The 15,257-nt window shown below is 37.2% G+C and overlaps 1 protein-coding gene across 6 annotated transcripts in view; it reads left to right on the top strand.

The window, feature by feature from the left end:
- ESYT2 (extended synaptotagmin 2) overlaps positions 1-15,257 on the top strand; it is a 66,876-nt gene that overhangs the window by 16,506 nt on the left and 35,113 nt on the right. For all 6 annotated transcript variants that reach the window (XM_073002899.2, XM_078378522.1, XM_073002898.2 and 3 more), the window contains exons 2-7: positions 2,801-2,842; positions 4,864-4,998; positions 7,240-7,316; positions 8,714-8,786; positions 9,286-9,375; positions 15,104-15,159. In XM_073002899.2, coding sequence (XP_072859000.2) covers positions 2,801-2,842; positions 4,864-4,998; positions 7,240-7,316; positions 8,714-8,786; positions 9,286-9,375; positions 15,104-15,159 — 473 coding nt within the window. The remainder of the gene's footprint in view (positions 1-2,800; positions 2,843-4,863; positions 4,999-7,239; positions 7,317-8,713; positions 8,787-9,285; positions 9,376-15,103; positions 15,160-15,257) is intronic.

Raw genomic sequence — 15,257 nt, 5'->3', positions numbered from 1 at the left:
AACACCGCTGACAGCAGTGCGTTTTCTACTAAGAAGACATAGGCAAATACCGTGTACATAATACTTTCTTTTGGGTTTGTATGCATTGTTATGTAGAAATAAAAGTGAACAAGTGCCTAGTTTAAATTTGTTAAGATAAATTGCAAGGCTATAGTCTGGTCATGCTGACTGGTGAAATTCTTGACTGACTGTTGAGACATTCTAAAATTTTTCAAGCCCAAATAGTATGTTACAATTTGTTATAAGCTGTCAAGTCGTCTCCAGGTAATGGCAACCCAGTGAAAGAGACCTTCAAAACATTCTGTCCTCAACTGGCTTGCTCAGCTCTTGTAAACTCAATCTTGTGTGTTCCTTTAGGGCAGGGGTCTCCAAACTACGGCCGATTGGCCACATCTGGCCCACCTTGCCTTTTTATCCAGCCCAGGCATAGGAAAGGGAGGGAAGGGGGACCGAAGTGATCCCCCACCCCTTTCCCCCCTTTGGCCCTCAAAAATGTGTAAAATATATGATGTGGCCTTCATATTGAAAAGTTTGAAGACCTCTGCTTTAGGGAATCAACCCATCTCATTTGATCTTCGTCTTTTCCTGCTGCCTTCAGCCTTTCACAAGATTATTGTGTTTTCCAGAAATTCCTGCCTTTTTGTGATGTGCCTAAAGTAGGATAACCTCAGTTTCAACATTTTTGCCTCCAGATATCGCTCAGGCTTGATTTGCTCTAGGACCCACTTGTTTGTCTTTCTGGCAGTCCATGGTATCCACAAAACTCTTATCCAGCACTATATTTCAAATGAATCAATTAAAAAGAACCCTTAGAAATATATGAATCAGTCGCATTCTTACCATTGCATTTGTGTATATGGAATAATGATATGCTTGGTTCCTTAGCTTTGCTAGTTACAATATCAGCTTATAATCAATGAAAGGAGGTCCAGTGTAAATAAAAGTATCATGAAAGGCACATAGATAAAGAAAAGAAAGAGATGTTATATGAGGATCTGGCTGTGAAAGGAGTTACTGAGCTTTGGTGGCAGAACAGTAATTTTGGTTGGCCTATGATTATAGGTTTTTAAAAGTGCTATGTCCTAAAAGTAGTGAGTGCCTCTGTTTTTTCTTTAAACTTTTCTGAGGTTACTGAAGACTTCAGGGGTAAGGTTGTGTGAGATAATTTGAAATTGACATGTACGTAAGAAATGTACATAAGAATGTCTAAAATGATATTTCAACTATTTAAGAAAGATTTTGAGTTATTCTGCATAATTCATACATTCATCATTGCAACAAAAACTAAAATCTTTTTGAGCAAGGATTAAATTATAGGTTCATTTGGAGGAAAAGAAAGCATACCTGTACTTAATTTTACACAGCATGAATGAATAGGTCTGAAAAACTTGTTTGGAGAGGTGACTATTTTAATGCTATAGCTGTGTGTCTGGAGCAGACTTGACTACATCGTCTGTTTGAACTCTGTATAAATAAAATATTATATTCTCATACTTAGAAGCATCCAGTATACATTATTGATAGTTCTCATGTACTTAAGCTCATTAAGTATGGCAAGCATTTTGAACAAATAGCACTTTAAGTGGAAGTGTTATGAGCCCAAGACAAAATAAAACCAGGCAAACAGATTAGGAATATGCTATTACAGTAATAGTATGAATCAGTACTTTTTAAACTTTTGTTGTGTTGCAATGACCCAGCAAAGCAATAAAAATAAAATGGGCTTCTTTTGTGATTGCCAGCAAGTTGGTGGGGTTCTTTCCCACTGAGTGCATGTAACCTACTACGCCCTAAAGCAGGAGTGACCATTTTCTAGAAATCCAGGGATTGCAGATGCCCTGTCTCAGACTTCAGGGGATTTACTTTATGGCAACAGCAACAGGTTTTTTTTTCCATAAAAGTTTCTCCTCTACCCTGCACCCTCTGTGGCAATATGTGCATCTCTGTCCTAAAAGATAGTGCTGCAATGGACTCCTGATTTATGAACCATGGATCAAAGTTGGTCAGCAAATCTGATTAATTATGAGTAAAGCTGTTACTTTGGTATATGTTGTTTCAGTAGTTAAGGCCAGTGTAAGAAGGTAGGAATGTGTTTCCAGGGGATAATACAAGGCAGATATGGTATATAATGCCATTAAGAAGAATGACATATAGTGACATAGAATGCCGTAAAGATTAAATACACTGATAGCAAATACAGTGGTTCATTCAAATAATTGTCCTAATATTAGAAATGATCTGCAGGTATGTTTCATACTTCTTCACATTGGTTCACTGTCACTCAGAGCTTCACTTTGCTGTTCAGGAAACCATAGTTTCCGGTGACACTTGTATCTAGAAATGATCATTAATGCTTTTCCTCCAGATTACTTCAGAAACTTCTCAAGAACTTCAGAGTTTGAAACCTTCCACAGGTTCATTTTAGTTGGTCCTAATAAAGACTGGCTCGGTGATATGGTGTCTGGCTGCAGAGTGAGAGATTGGGAGTTAAATGTTCTGCTGTTTCTCCAGGGAGAAGAGTCAGGTTGTGTAGCCTTGGGCAAGGTGCACAGTTCTAGGCAATCCCAGAAGGAGGGAATAACAATCCTCTTCTGAGTACTTTATACGTAGAAAAGGGAAAGGGTAATCAAATTGACTTGATGAAATGTCATTATTATTAATAAGGATATTTACTTATCATGTGGATGTTCCTTTTCCAAGACCAACATAGTTATCCTGCTTTATGTATGTTTTCACCCAACATTGTGACTTTGTAGTAAGTTATCTCTTTCCTAATCATGTGCAACTTTTGTTTTATTAGGTCCAGTTTCCAGATACTGAAAGAGCAGAATGGCTGAATAAGGTAAGCTATTGTATTATCTGGAAGAATAGATCCATGGGGAGGGCTCCGTGCGCAGGGGGGGTATCCCTGTGCTTGCAGGGGGCGTGTCACATGCGGGTGTGGATGTGTTGTGTGCACGCGTGTGAGTGTTATATGCTCCCATGCATGCCCATGAGCATGACACACCCCCTGTGCATGTGGGCAGGGGGGCTGAGATCCATCTTCGTGGCCCAGTCCTGGGAAGCCCGCAGACCAGGGGTTGGGGACCCCTGTTTTAGACAACTCTTACTGATTTCATTAGCCCTTTTCAACATAATAACCTCCATATGTTTTTTATTTTAACTTCCATAGCCACATCAACATAGTAACTCATTGGGTTTTTTGTTTTGATTTTTGTTGTTTATGTATTTGTGAACAGTGATTATATATTATACATTGTACCTTTATTGTTTCTAGCCATAGGCCTTTACAAAGGCAGACTTACATAAAAACGGTTAAAAAAAGGCTACCTCAGAGGTCAATAAACCCGTTGTGAGAATAGTGGCATAGCATATAATATCAAAGTCACTATATTCAACATTTATGTAACATATGAACCCTAACAAATCGAAGCCTCAACTTCTTAGCTGTCAGAGCAAACTGTGCAACAGAGTACGTAATATGCAGCTGTGTATCAGCAAGTAGTCTTACTATTATTTCCATTTAAGTACAGTTGGAATGCAGCTAAATAATGGGAGACAGAAATCTTTCTCTGGGATTATATATTGCTTTTTGGCTCATGGGGGTCCCCGAAGTGAAGCACAAGCAAAAAAAGATAACACGTTCCTAAAAAAAAAAATTCAGACAGTTTAAAAAGCAGTTTTAAAAGTTGTATTTTAAAAAATGTTTTGAAAGTATTGTTCAAAAATATTTGAAAGTTTCTGAATGGGATAGGTTTGTGTGACACAGTTTCTGACCTTCTTTCCAGAATCTCAGAGCCTCATCTATAGGACTTGAAGAATCATAAATTTTGGGGCAGAAAACAGTAGTTTGCAGCCATAACTTTATGAACCCTGACTCAAATCATAATAGAAGGAAACAGTTGGGGTCATGTGACTCCTGGAATTTGTTTTCTTCCAGAGAAATACTAAAATGGTGTTCTAATTGGGGAGAAATTTTAAGGTGGTGGGATGTAAAGTTTCTTTGAATTGTTTGTTTTCCATTACTAAACCTGTTGTCATCAGGAAAGGTATTTTGCTATGGTATGACTTGCAATGGAAGTTACTAGATGTTTGTTTAGCTTTTTTTTGCACCCTCATTTAGAGAACCTATCTTGTTTAGAGAACCTATCTTGTTTAATTGCTAAGCTGTACTCCTCATTCATTGTTGGATGGTACAAGGAAACGTGATTATGTGTGCAATTTGTGTAATGCCGATGTAATAATTTATGTTCCTGGTTTGTTGTATATATGAGTGAATATACTGTGCCCCTTCACCTTAGTTCCTTTCCCAATGCTTTCCTTTGGAATTCCATTCAATTCTATATGTATAGTCAACATGGAGTCTTGTGTACTAGCATTTCTGCATTGTAGAATAGTACATTGCCTTTGAACTTTGGGTGGGGTTGGGTACCATCTTCTTGGCTAGGTAGTTTCTAAACATTAGGAGGATGCTAGGCTTTGTTGAGATGGGACTCCTGATCACAGATCGCAAAGAGACAATTTCCTCATGCCCCAGATATTTCTGACTTTATTGTGACATGTTTCTGGCTTTTGTGTGACATAGAAGACACTACAGATGTGGCAGACATTACACATATAACAGACAATAAAACAAATTAGAACAAGTGATTTTTTTTTAAAAAAAATGAAGCTGATTGAAAGACATGGAGAGAATAGACATATGCAACACTGCAGACGAATTATAGGAACTACTCTTTAAGATACTGCCAGAGTAATTCAAGATGACATAAATTATAAATTGTACATAATTTCACTTTTCTGATTAAACACTTCTGTTATATTGTGTGCTACAGCTTAAATCTTAAAATGTTTCTTTTTCAGACTGTAAAACACATGTGGCCTTTTATTTGCCAGTTTATTGAAAAACTTTTTAGAGAAACAATAGAACCAGCAGTGAGAGGAGCAAACAGCCATCTAAGCACCTTTAATTTCACAAAAATTGATATAGGGGATCAGGTGAGTTTCTTTTAAACTGTATAGTGTTTAAATACAATGCACCTTATGTGTGAAAAGATAATTGGCATGCTCTTAAAATAAGATTGGTCGATGCAGGATGGATAAACTCCAGAGACCTGATGGCTGTGTACACCCATCCCTGGATCTTGGAGGACTGCTTCCATCACCCACTCCACAAATTTCTTACAGTTTTAATTTTTCTGCTCAGTAAGTTCCTTTGTGCTTTCTAGGGGCCAAAATAGTTGTTCAGAATTTTAAAAATGGGATGGAAGGGCTCTAGATGTGCTGGTGGGCTCTCAGGCTGTGTCAAAAATTTCCTCCCCAAACCCCTAGAGGATCCAGGGGTACCTTTTCATCCCATTTTCCCTGAAAGAGTGTGTTGGGGGGTTGTTCCCTGTTATTTGGATTAAAATGGTACCATTAAGTGGAAAAAATGCTTTTTACTTAATAAATTATCTCAAATTATACTATGTACAGTTTGAACTAAATATGTAGAGAAATTTTGGATTATTGACTTTCATCAGAAATACAGTGACATGTTTCGGGACTAGTGTCTTCCGTCTTTGTTTTGTGCTTTAGTGGCTTCTGTACTTATTGGATGGTGTTTTCCTTTCTGTCTTGTTAGTGGGTGATCAGGTGCTTAACTGCTGTTGTGCTGTTCCTATAGTGATGGAACAACAGAAGTGGAGGGATTGCAAAATGTAAACTACTCATATTACAAGATTATTGAGTCTCTTTTTAAAACAAATCTGCTTGCAATCAGATGCATACACGTTATTCCATTTTTCTTTGGAAAATCTTGCTCTGGTTGTAGGCATTAAAGGGTAAGTATAATTTGATTGCACAGATCGCCTCAGTGTGGATTCAGTGTCTGGAAGCAGTGGGTGTCCCACTCTGTGGACTCTAATTCAAATATTGCTTTTTTTTTTTTTTACTGAAAGCAACTGTAGTAAGCACTTAGACAAAAATAGCTTGGATACATTTTTGTCACTCCTCTTAAATATTTGCTAACGTGAAATATGTTTTTTGTCTGCATTACTTGAAAATAATTGAAACAGCTTCAAGAAGAAGGAGAAGGAGGTGGTGTTTGCTAGAGCAACTTTCATATTTTTCTCCTATTATTTCAGTTTCTGAGATGAAACTTTCTAAAAATTGCAGGAGACATCAACATAAATGACAAAAAGCATTCATATATTCTTTTTCTTGCTGCCTTTCTGCCTGATGACAGACCTCCAAGGCAGTTGACAGTAAGTGAGACTGAATGCTTAGTAACACATAATAAGATGGTTTAAAAGGCAACAGGAAGTGGATGAAGGCTGTGTGTGATGAAAAATAGCTACTCCCAGGCAGTAGCTAGAGGTTAGAAATCCTCTAGCTAGAAATCCCACTCTATTTGGATCTCCCACTGTGTCCGGCCATGGGCTATGCTGGTCAGAGTTGATGAAAGATGTGATCCAACCACATTGACAACACCATGCATTCCTTTCCTTAGATAATACTGCTACTGTAGCCACCTCAACTGGTACTCTTTGAGACTCTGTCAAAAGAATACATACACTTGACTTCCTCATGTGTACTACCTAATAATCGGGTCAGATAGCACCAGACCTTTTTTACTGTGTGATACCCAGTATGGTGCAGTGGATAGAGTGATGGATTAGGACTCATGAGGTTTGAATCCCCGCTCAGCCATGCAAACTCATTGAGGGTATAGAATTGGTAAAGCCACTCATTAAAAATCTCACTTACCTTGAAAGCCCTATTAGGTTCCCTATAAATTGATTCTGACTTGACAGAACATAAGAAAAACCGCAAGAAAGGAGTAACTGTTCACATGATAGTTAGGTAACCTGTAGATTCTGGCTCTTCCTGGTAATGGAGGTGAGGCTGAATGCTTGAGAAGAATGGTCGTAGAAAAAGGTCATTCTTTAGTCTCATAGGTTTGCTGCTGCTAGCAGTGTAGTTGGCTTTAACCCTTAGAAGCTGGACCTTTATGTTGAATGAAGTTTTGTGTTTCTAAACAGCTGAAAGACAGCCCCTCTTCATTATGATTGTTTCCTATGAAGTCTGTCTTATGGATGGCATTAACACATAACAACAACATCTTGTGTAAAAGGAGTTCTGTAAGCTTTTTCTGAATCTGCATTCATATTAGATTTTTTAAATATAAAAAATAAACTTTACATTGCAGCATCATTTTGTAGAAATGTTCATCTCTTGAAATGAAAATCTGTACTTTAGCCCCTTAGGATTAATGGTGTTAAAGTGTATACTGAAAATGTGGATAAAAGACAGATCATTCTGGATCTTCAAATCAGGTAATTTTGTTCACAATATACATGCGTTAAGTATTTTCACATTCCTTAAAATCTGTGTCTTTCATAATGTATTTGGAAAATGCTGTATAATGTGTCTCAGGTTGAAAAAGTACCTTAAAAACATAACGTATCTTAATGCCATACTATGTTACATCAATCTGTAAGGTTTTGCTCTACAGGAATCAAAACAAAGATTATAGACACATAACTAATGATGGTAAATTTAAAACATGAAAACAGGGTAAATGACTTCTTATTCATGCGGCTGTCACCTAAGAAATGAGGAGTTTTAAAGCTGCCTCTTCAACATTATAACAGTGTGTAAAAATAACAATGAGAAAATCTGCTGCTATGTTATTCATTCATTGGGGCTTCTTGTGCTTCAAATATGCAGAAAAGGAAATGGAGCATTTGGGGGGATGGGTGAAACATATTTTTCCTTTTAATTATGGGAATAACAAAATAACATTTGAGTTTGACAATTGGGTATCCTGTGCTTTTTTCATAATTAAAAATTTTACACTTTGAGAACACGTGACAAAGTATGAACATGTCTGCTACCTTTGCATGCCATGAAATGGCTTGGTTTTGTTGCCATGTAATAAAGGATATTCCAGTAGCTTAGATCCAGAAAAATATGTAGCTAGCACAACATATCTACAAAAGCTTTTACATTTGCTCTCATATTATACATCTTTCGCTGCTTCTTGAGTGGTGTAAAATGAAACTGCATTAGTTATCTTGAAAGTATTAGTGAATATAATTAATGAAAATAAAGGGTTAATAGGCTGGTTTAGTAAATTATGTCTTAATATTTTGCATGTCTGTCATGTTTGGGATGGTCAGATTAATTTAGCTGTATATATGTATTCTCGAAGGCTTTCACGGCCGGGATCTGATGCTTGTTGTGGGTTTTTCGGGTTCTTTGGCCATGTTCTGAAAGTTGTTCTTCCTGACGTTTCGCCAGTCTCTGTGGCCGGCATCTTCAGAGGACTGGAGTAGGAACTCTGTCCATGCTCTGTTGCTGTTTGTTGGATAGTTGAGTATTTATAGCTGTGGGAACAGCTTTTGTCTTTTTTCAGGAGATAGGATGATCAGCATGTTTTTTATTTTGATAAGGAGGGGGAGATTATCTCTTACTGTGATTGATGGGTGTCGTTAGCTGGTCTTTTTTGTGCAATGATCCCTGGTCCTTGTGGCTGGGTAGAATTCATTGACCTTTTACAGGCTGTATGTTTCAATATCGCGAGCCAGGCCGCGTTTAGTTTTAGGCCTTTTTCCCTTTTGTTGAAATTCTGTTGATGTTTATGGATTTCTGATTAGCTTTAAAATATTGCAACTGATGGATTGTCATATCTAATACATTATTGTGATGTGTTCTCACACTTCATTTTTAGCTTTGTTGGAAATTGTGAAATTGATTTGGAGATCAAGAGATACTTCTGCAGGGCTGGTGTTAAGAGTATACAGGTAAATTGAGTTTTTGTTTCCTATCTAACATACAACTATATTAATTAAAATACGAAGTTCATAAAAATAGTTACACAATCTCTACCTGATAAAGGAAGAAAAGTGTTATAGTATTATGGACCTAAATCATATTACTACTCTCAACTGAAGTTAGACCTGTTGGATCAATTGTTGAATGATGAGTCAACACATATGTAAATTCTACTGATTCAATGGCTGAAATCCTGTTGTTTAGTATAGTAAATCACAGCTAGAGTAGGTCCATTGTATCAGTGGGGATTTGGTGAGTCAGCTCTGCTGTAAATTCCATTGTATCCTGTAAATTCTACTCTAGTTGTGACTTGCTGCACTAAGCAACAGGATTTCAGACAATGATTCTAATCTAGCTGGGATTATCAGTAGGATTCTGGCCATTTTGTTCAGTGCATATGTAAGCATGCAGTATATACTTAAGTGTGTTAAGTAGTCTGACTTGTGATCATTTTTCTTCTTCCTTTAGATTCATGGCACCATGAGAGTTATTTTGGAACCTCTGCTGGGAGACATGCCCTTAATTGGAGCACTATCTTTATTTTTCCTTAGGAAACCAGTAAGTGAAAAATCTCACGATTCCTTCTTCCTCTTATCACTATGTTAATATAAAATGGGGAACCAGAATTGCTGGGAATTCTGGTTTTTCAGTCAAGAACAATGGTTATGATGCACGCTGCCTATTGGCTTCTGGTTGGGTCCTCCAGCTACACAAGATGGTACTGGAATTTAATTTATTTATTTTTTTAAAAATGGATTCTTTTTTATTATTTAAAATTAAAAATATTTAAATCATGATTTAAATTGTGATTTAAATCAGTTTGATTTTTTTTTAAAAAAATCATTGATTTTTATCCACTCCGGCTAGAAGAAAGCATAGCATTTTGCCCCTCCTTGAACAAGACAAAATTTGAAACTAGGATTTGCTGGCTCCTTGTTAGAGGAGCAGTAAATCATGGTCCAGGTTGAGAAACAACACTAAGCCTTCTCTGGCTGTTACCATAGCCACTGGAAGTTATTGAATGTACTAATACATAGGCTTGTTATTAAGTCAAATACTGAGCAAATCCTTGCTTTACTAATCTTCAGTGAGCTAGTAATAAAAGTAAAATATTGGGTTTCAATTTGGAATTTCTTATCTGTAGACAGCAGTCTTTCTGTCTTCAGAGAGCTCGTGACCCAAAGGATCATGGGACAATGTAGTCTTCGCTAGTACCTCCATTTCGTTGTTTTCTTTGTGTTCTCAAATTCTTCTCTTTTGGTTGGGCCCTATGGAAGAGCATAGAAAGTGATGCAGAGGGAAAAGGGATAAATAAAATTGCCCTCATTCCGTTGGCACTTGTGTCCTAAGTGGAATGCTACTCAGAGTGCTGTCACAGTGAGGAGAATCTTATAACTGTCCTAGTGGATGTTGGATTAGAATATGTAAATAGCCGTACACAATGCTCACAAACGTCCTCTTCCTGTGTGTACTGCTGCCCAAATGACACCCAACCCCAAACCCTGACACCATGTTTGGGGGTGCTGTTTAAAGTTGTGAACAGGAACTCCTTTTGGATTTTCTCTGTCATCGACCATGGCTAATAGCTAATGTTCCCTTTTACGCTGCTGTACCAAAGCTACGTGCTTACTTCACACTGTCCTTTAAAAAGCGAGAATGTTTTTGTGAGACAGTTTTGCTTAGTTTTGATAATACAACACACACCATGTGGCTTACCGCTGACCGTTGGTATGTGTGGGTGTTTTACTTCATGTCTGCTATCTGTAAAATAATGGGTGGGGTTTATAAACCGAGACAAGATATTACAAAGAACAACAACGAAAGGTAGAATGAATAGGGAAAAATAAAATAGGGATAAGGTTTCAAATCATTGACTTCTTCACCTTTAGTTTTCTTCTGTAGCTTGAAATACAGTTGCTTCTGCTGCTTTATGTTTAACTTTGTAAATTAAACACTTCCTGTTCCTTATATCCAGATATGCCCACTTTTACACAAGTATCAACACGACTGTACTTTTACTCAATTTTTCATGATACCTGGCTTCACAAATCCAAACCACACACACCTCACTAATTCTCATTCTCATAGTTTCCTGTCTCACACTAACTCACACACTCCTTCTCACGCCACCTTATGTACAAACCAGATCTTTTCAGCCAGGAACTACACAAATCAATCAGTTTGCTGTTCCCTTCATAAACATTCCTTCATACTTCCCAACAGCCATTAACAGTCCTTCCTGGCGCATAGCCTGCATACAACTGTCAGTCAACTCAGATACTTATCATACAAGCAAATATGTACCAACCCGCACAAGAAACACATATGCAATGCAAAATTGCTGCACCATAATTTTTTTGTTGGCCATAATTCCATATGATAGTCCTTAGTTAAAACTAACTTTGTAGGTAATTTTAAGAAGAGCAACAGATATGCAAGACCTCCTTCCATTACCTGTCCACAAAGTGGGTTTGATAGCAATTCTCATGGCTCTAGCTACCATTCTTTTAATATATCCCTGTTCTCTCTAAAATTGATACTAAGGGAAGCTGATTTAGCTAGGGAAATAAGTACTAAGCTGTGGATGAGCTTATGGAAAAAAATTCTAGATACTGTATCTGAAAATAAAATAAAACATTTATAAATTGATATGGAGATGGCATTTGACACCAGTGAAGTTTTACTATATTTTCTATCACCTAGAATTTGAGTGGCTGCAGCCAAGAAAAAAACTTTCCTGCAGTATTTTGTCAGGGAGAGACAGAAGAATGATTTGGCAACAAGTTACAGCTTTTTTCCTCTCATATTTTCCAATACGAAGTAACAATTGGCAGTAATTCAGTGTACAGTGCAGTCAGTTTCTGGCTGTGATGACTATATATGGCAACACTGCCTAAATTAAGAATTCTGAACATATTTATGTAATGAGTTTGCTTAAGCCTTCTGTGGTTTGTGAGCCATACAGAGATTTTTGTCAGACATCCCCCTAGTTTGTAGTGTTACGGAACCAGTCATTTGAATCAAGTAACAGAAGATTGTGTAAGTCACTTTTGCAGGCCTAAGATATATGTTTAGCTAATACACAGTGGCTAAAATCTAGTAACATGTCGCTGCTGGGGCAACCCCAATGAATGGATGGAGATTTGGTCAGTTAGCTCCTCTGTAACTTCCATTTATTCAGTAGATGGATCGAATCAAGTTCATTTATTTATTTATCCATTTGACTTGTATGCCACCCGCACTCTGCAAGATGCTTGCAATTTACTACTAGATTTTAGTGTATGACTGATTTTAAGACCAAGCATAAGAAGTATGTGAACATTTTCTGTTTTCGTAGCTTTTTGTTGCACCAACAGTTTGAAAGGAAAAGTTCTCCAGTAATTTAAGCAACAGATAGAAAAGTTATGTAGTTCTATCATTTGTTTACTTTGGTAAATACAGCTTGCTTTTTGCAAACTGCACGTCCTCCTTTTCCAGTCTGAGGCAAGTGTGAGCGTGTAAAGGAAGGGGATCATCTATGCTCACAACTTGGTTTGCTGTTTGAGTACTGTGAAGTACACCATGTCCTAGGTTTTGCATGATTAGGCATATACTTTCCCTTTTGACACTTTACTACTGTAGTAAATGGGGTGAGTTGGACTAAATGTACCAGAGTTCAATCATTCTTCACAGTGGAAACATTTTAACTCTTACACAAGACTTAGGCCTTGTTTTCATAAATGGCAGATTCAAGTGTAAGTGTGAATCTGGACTACATTTTTTCATGCTGCAGAGAGGATTCACCTGAGTGAATGCTTTTACAGATGAAAATTTTCTCTACACAGAGAAAATTGGTATATTAAGGGGAAGGCAAAAACACTGCTTCTGACATCTAACTATATATGCAGATCTATTTTGTCTGTGTGCAGAGGAATATTAAATCATGAGAGCTGCTACTTGGTGGTCTGAAGTGGCACAGTCCAGAGCTACTTAATGTATATATGTTTGGGCTGTTCAAGGAATTGCAGAGACAGAACCTCAGGAGCCCCCCCCCCCATGTCCTGGAAATAGGGAGCAGGCTTCGCTGTCACTGTAGCAGTTGTGTTTGGGAGATGTTTGCACATTTACAACCAGGTAAATTCAATTAAATCTTCTGTGGGAGGACAGAAAATGTGAGAACTATGGTAGAAACAGGCACTAGTTTACCAGGCAAGGATGGTGGGAGTAGGGGTGTAACAGAAGGGCATTGTTGTGGAAGTTCAGTTGATCAAGAAACACACCTGTATGCTGGTTTTATATGCATATACACATTGCATATCAAATATATTTCATCTTACCCAACATCTACTGCTTACCTGGGAAATTGACCATTTATCCCCAATAGTTTACATAATTGTTCAAAACATAATACATTCAGGACCCAACTTGCAAAGCAAAATGCATTTCTCATTCAGTGTAGTAGTGTAGAATTAACAGTGCTAGAAAAATGTATAAGCTAAGACTTATGAGGAAAGAATCCTTGTACCACTCTCTACATAGTAACCTATAAAGGCCATCCCATGGTTTTCTTTATCAATATTGTGGGACAGAATCATTTGATTTTCTTATTTAAAACTATTTGTTCCATAGCAACTCTGTTGTAGTATTCTTAAGTGCTAATTATTCTCACAAAAATTGTGGCACAGGATAACATGTCAAACACAAAAGCAAAGCTGCTTTTATATCGCTCTATAGCACTTAAAGCACTCTCTGGGTAGTTTACAATTTAATTATGCAGGCTACGCTTTGCTGCATCCCCAGAGAGCTGGGTACTCCATTTACCAGCCTTAGAAGGATGGAAAGCTGAGTAAACCTTGAGCTGGCTACCTGGGACTGAACTTGTGAGGAGAGTTTTGGCTGAAGTACTGCAGTTTAACCACTGCAACATGAGGCTTCCAATATTTTCTGTTAAAAATATTCCTTCCCTTATTGATCAGTGCCAATAACTCACTATTTAATTGCATTGCAAATCTCAAGATTTTAATGCAGTCAAAATTAAATTTCTTATTAGCATTAAGCAAAGTTCTTATTAGCATTAATGTGGCAGGTTTTGCCCTGGCCACTTGGAGATATCAGGATTTGTTTAGGAGTAAATTTATCTGATGCAGAAGAATTATCCATGATACATTAATCGGAATTCCTTTTAATCAGATAATAAAGGTTAAAATATCATTGTTTGTGGGGTAGCATTCCTGTGCTTGTGTTAGAAATCTTCTGTTCCTGATCTCTGTTTCAATGACAGAGATACATGCTCTTAAAAAACCTGAATTATAAATCCAAGAATTGGAACATTAATTGATATGCTGTCTATGGGTACAAACAAATAAAAATTGGTACTCTTGTTATTATGCAGGGTTATCACCTGTCACTTGAGGCAGCCAGCTTGTTGTTCTTAACAATAGGATCTAGTCTTCAATGCAAGAAGTGTGGCAACATTCTCAGCATTCTGGACGAACTCTAAATATATTTTTAAACAAAATGTGAAGTGCTAGAACGCGTAGGTGGGATGAAGCCCCACCCATTTAGGTAAAAGTTTAGTTTTTTTCTCTTTACTGTTTAGAGTAGGAATGGACAACCATCACTCTACAAATAGAGATGGCATGGAATGCCCACAGTCCTCTTTATCAGCTGTGCTAACTAGGACTGATGGAAATTGTAAGTGAAGACATTGAGAGGGCCATAGTTGTTCAGCCGTATTCTATGCAAATACTGTGATCTGGTAACAGTAGTTCAGCTGACGTCTGGGAAGGTTTGCAAACATGCCATACTTAAAATACAAGAGTTCTCCAACAATGAGAGGGAACAAGGAAATGCTACAAAGTTCTATTGTCAAAATTATGTTAATATTGCCTTTAAGCAATGTTTCAGTTCTTCAGTGGTCATTTGTATTAAATGAAACAAATAAAAAGCTTATTTTCAGATCACTTTTCTTGATACTTTATGTGAAGAATACAGTATTCCAAATTCACAATACTGTAAACTTGTTTTAGAACTTCAGACTAGATTGTCCTTTGCAAGAAATTGGTCTAAATGTTTCCCTGCCCGTTTCTAATGTGTACATACATTGTATCCTTCCTGTACAGTACTTATGAAGGGCCTGAAAGCAAATTCTTTTTTCATTTTCAAAATGTTCACTAAAATTCTCATTTCAGTCAACATCCTTAAACTGATTTCTTCCAGGGACCACTCTGACTGTCAGAATTATGAGTGTTTCTCCTGTTTTGTAAGCTGGAGAGACTCTAAGCAATACTATTTTTTGTTTATTCAGCTTTTGGAAATCAACTGGACAGGACTGACCAATCTTCTGGATATTCCAGGACTAAAGTAAGCTGAAAATGGAATAAAACTGCATTAATAGAAGCATGCTGTTCGTTGTGTTTGTGTGCACATGCAGATGTATCCAAATTTGCAGATAACAAATT

Source organism: Pogona vitticeps, chromosome 6 (assembly GCF_051106095.1).
Source record: "Pogona vitticeps strain Pit_001003342236 chromosome 6, PviZW2.1, whole genome shotgun sequence".
Classification (NCBI taxonomy): domain Eukaryota; kingdom Metazoa; phylum Chordata; class Lepidosauria; order Squamata; family Agamidae; genus Pogona; species Pogona vitticeps.
This window is presented reverse-complemented; position numbering and strand designations above follow the sequence as displayed.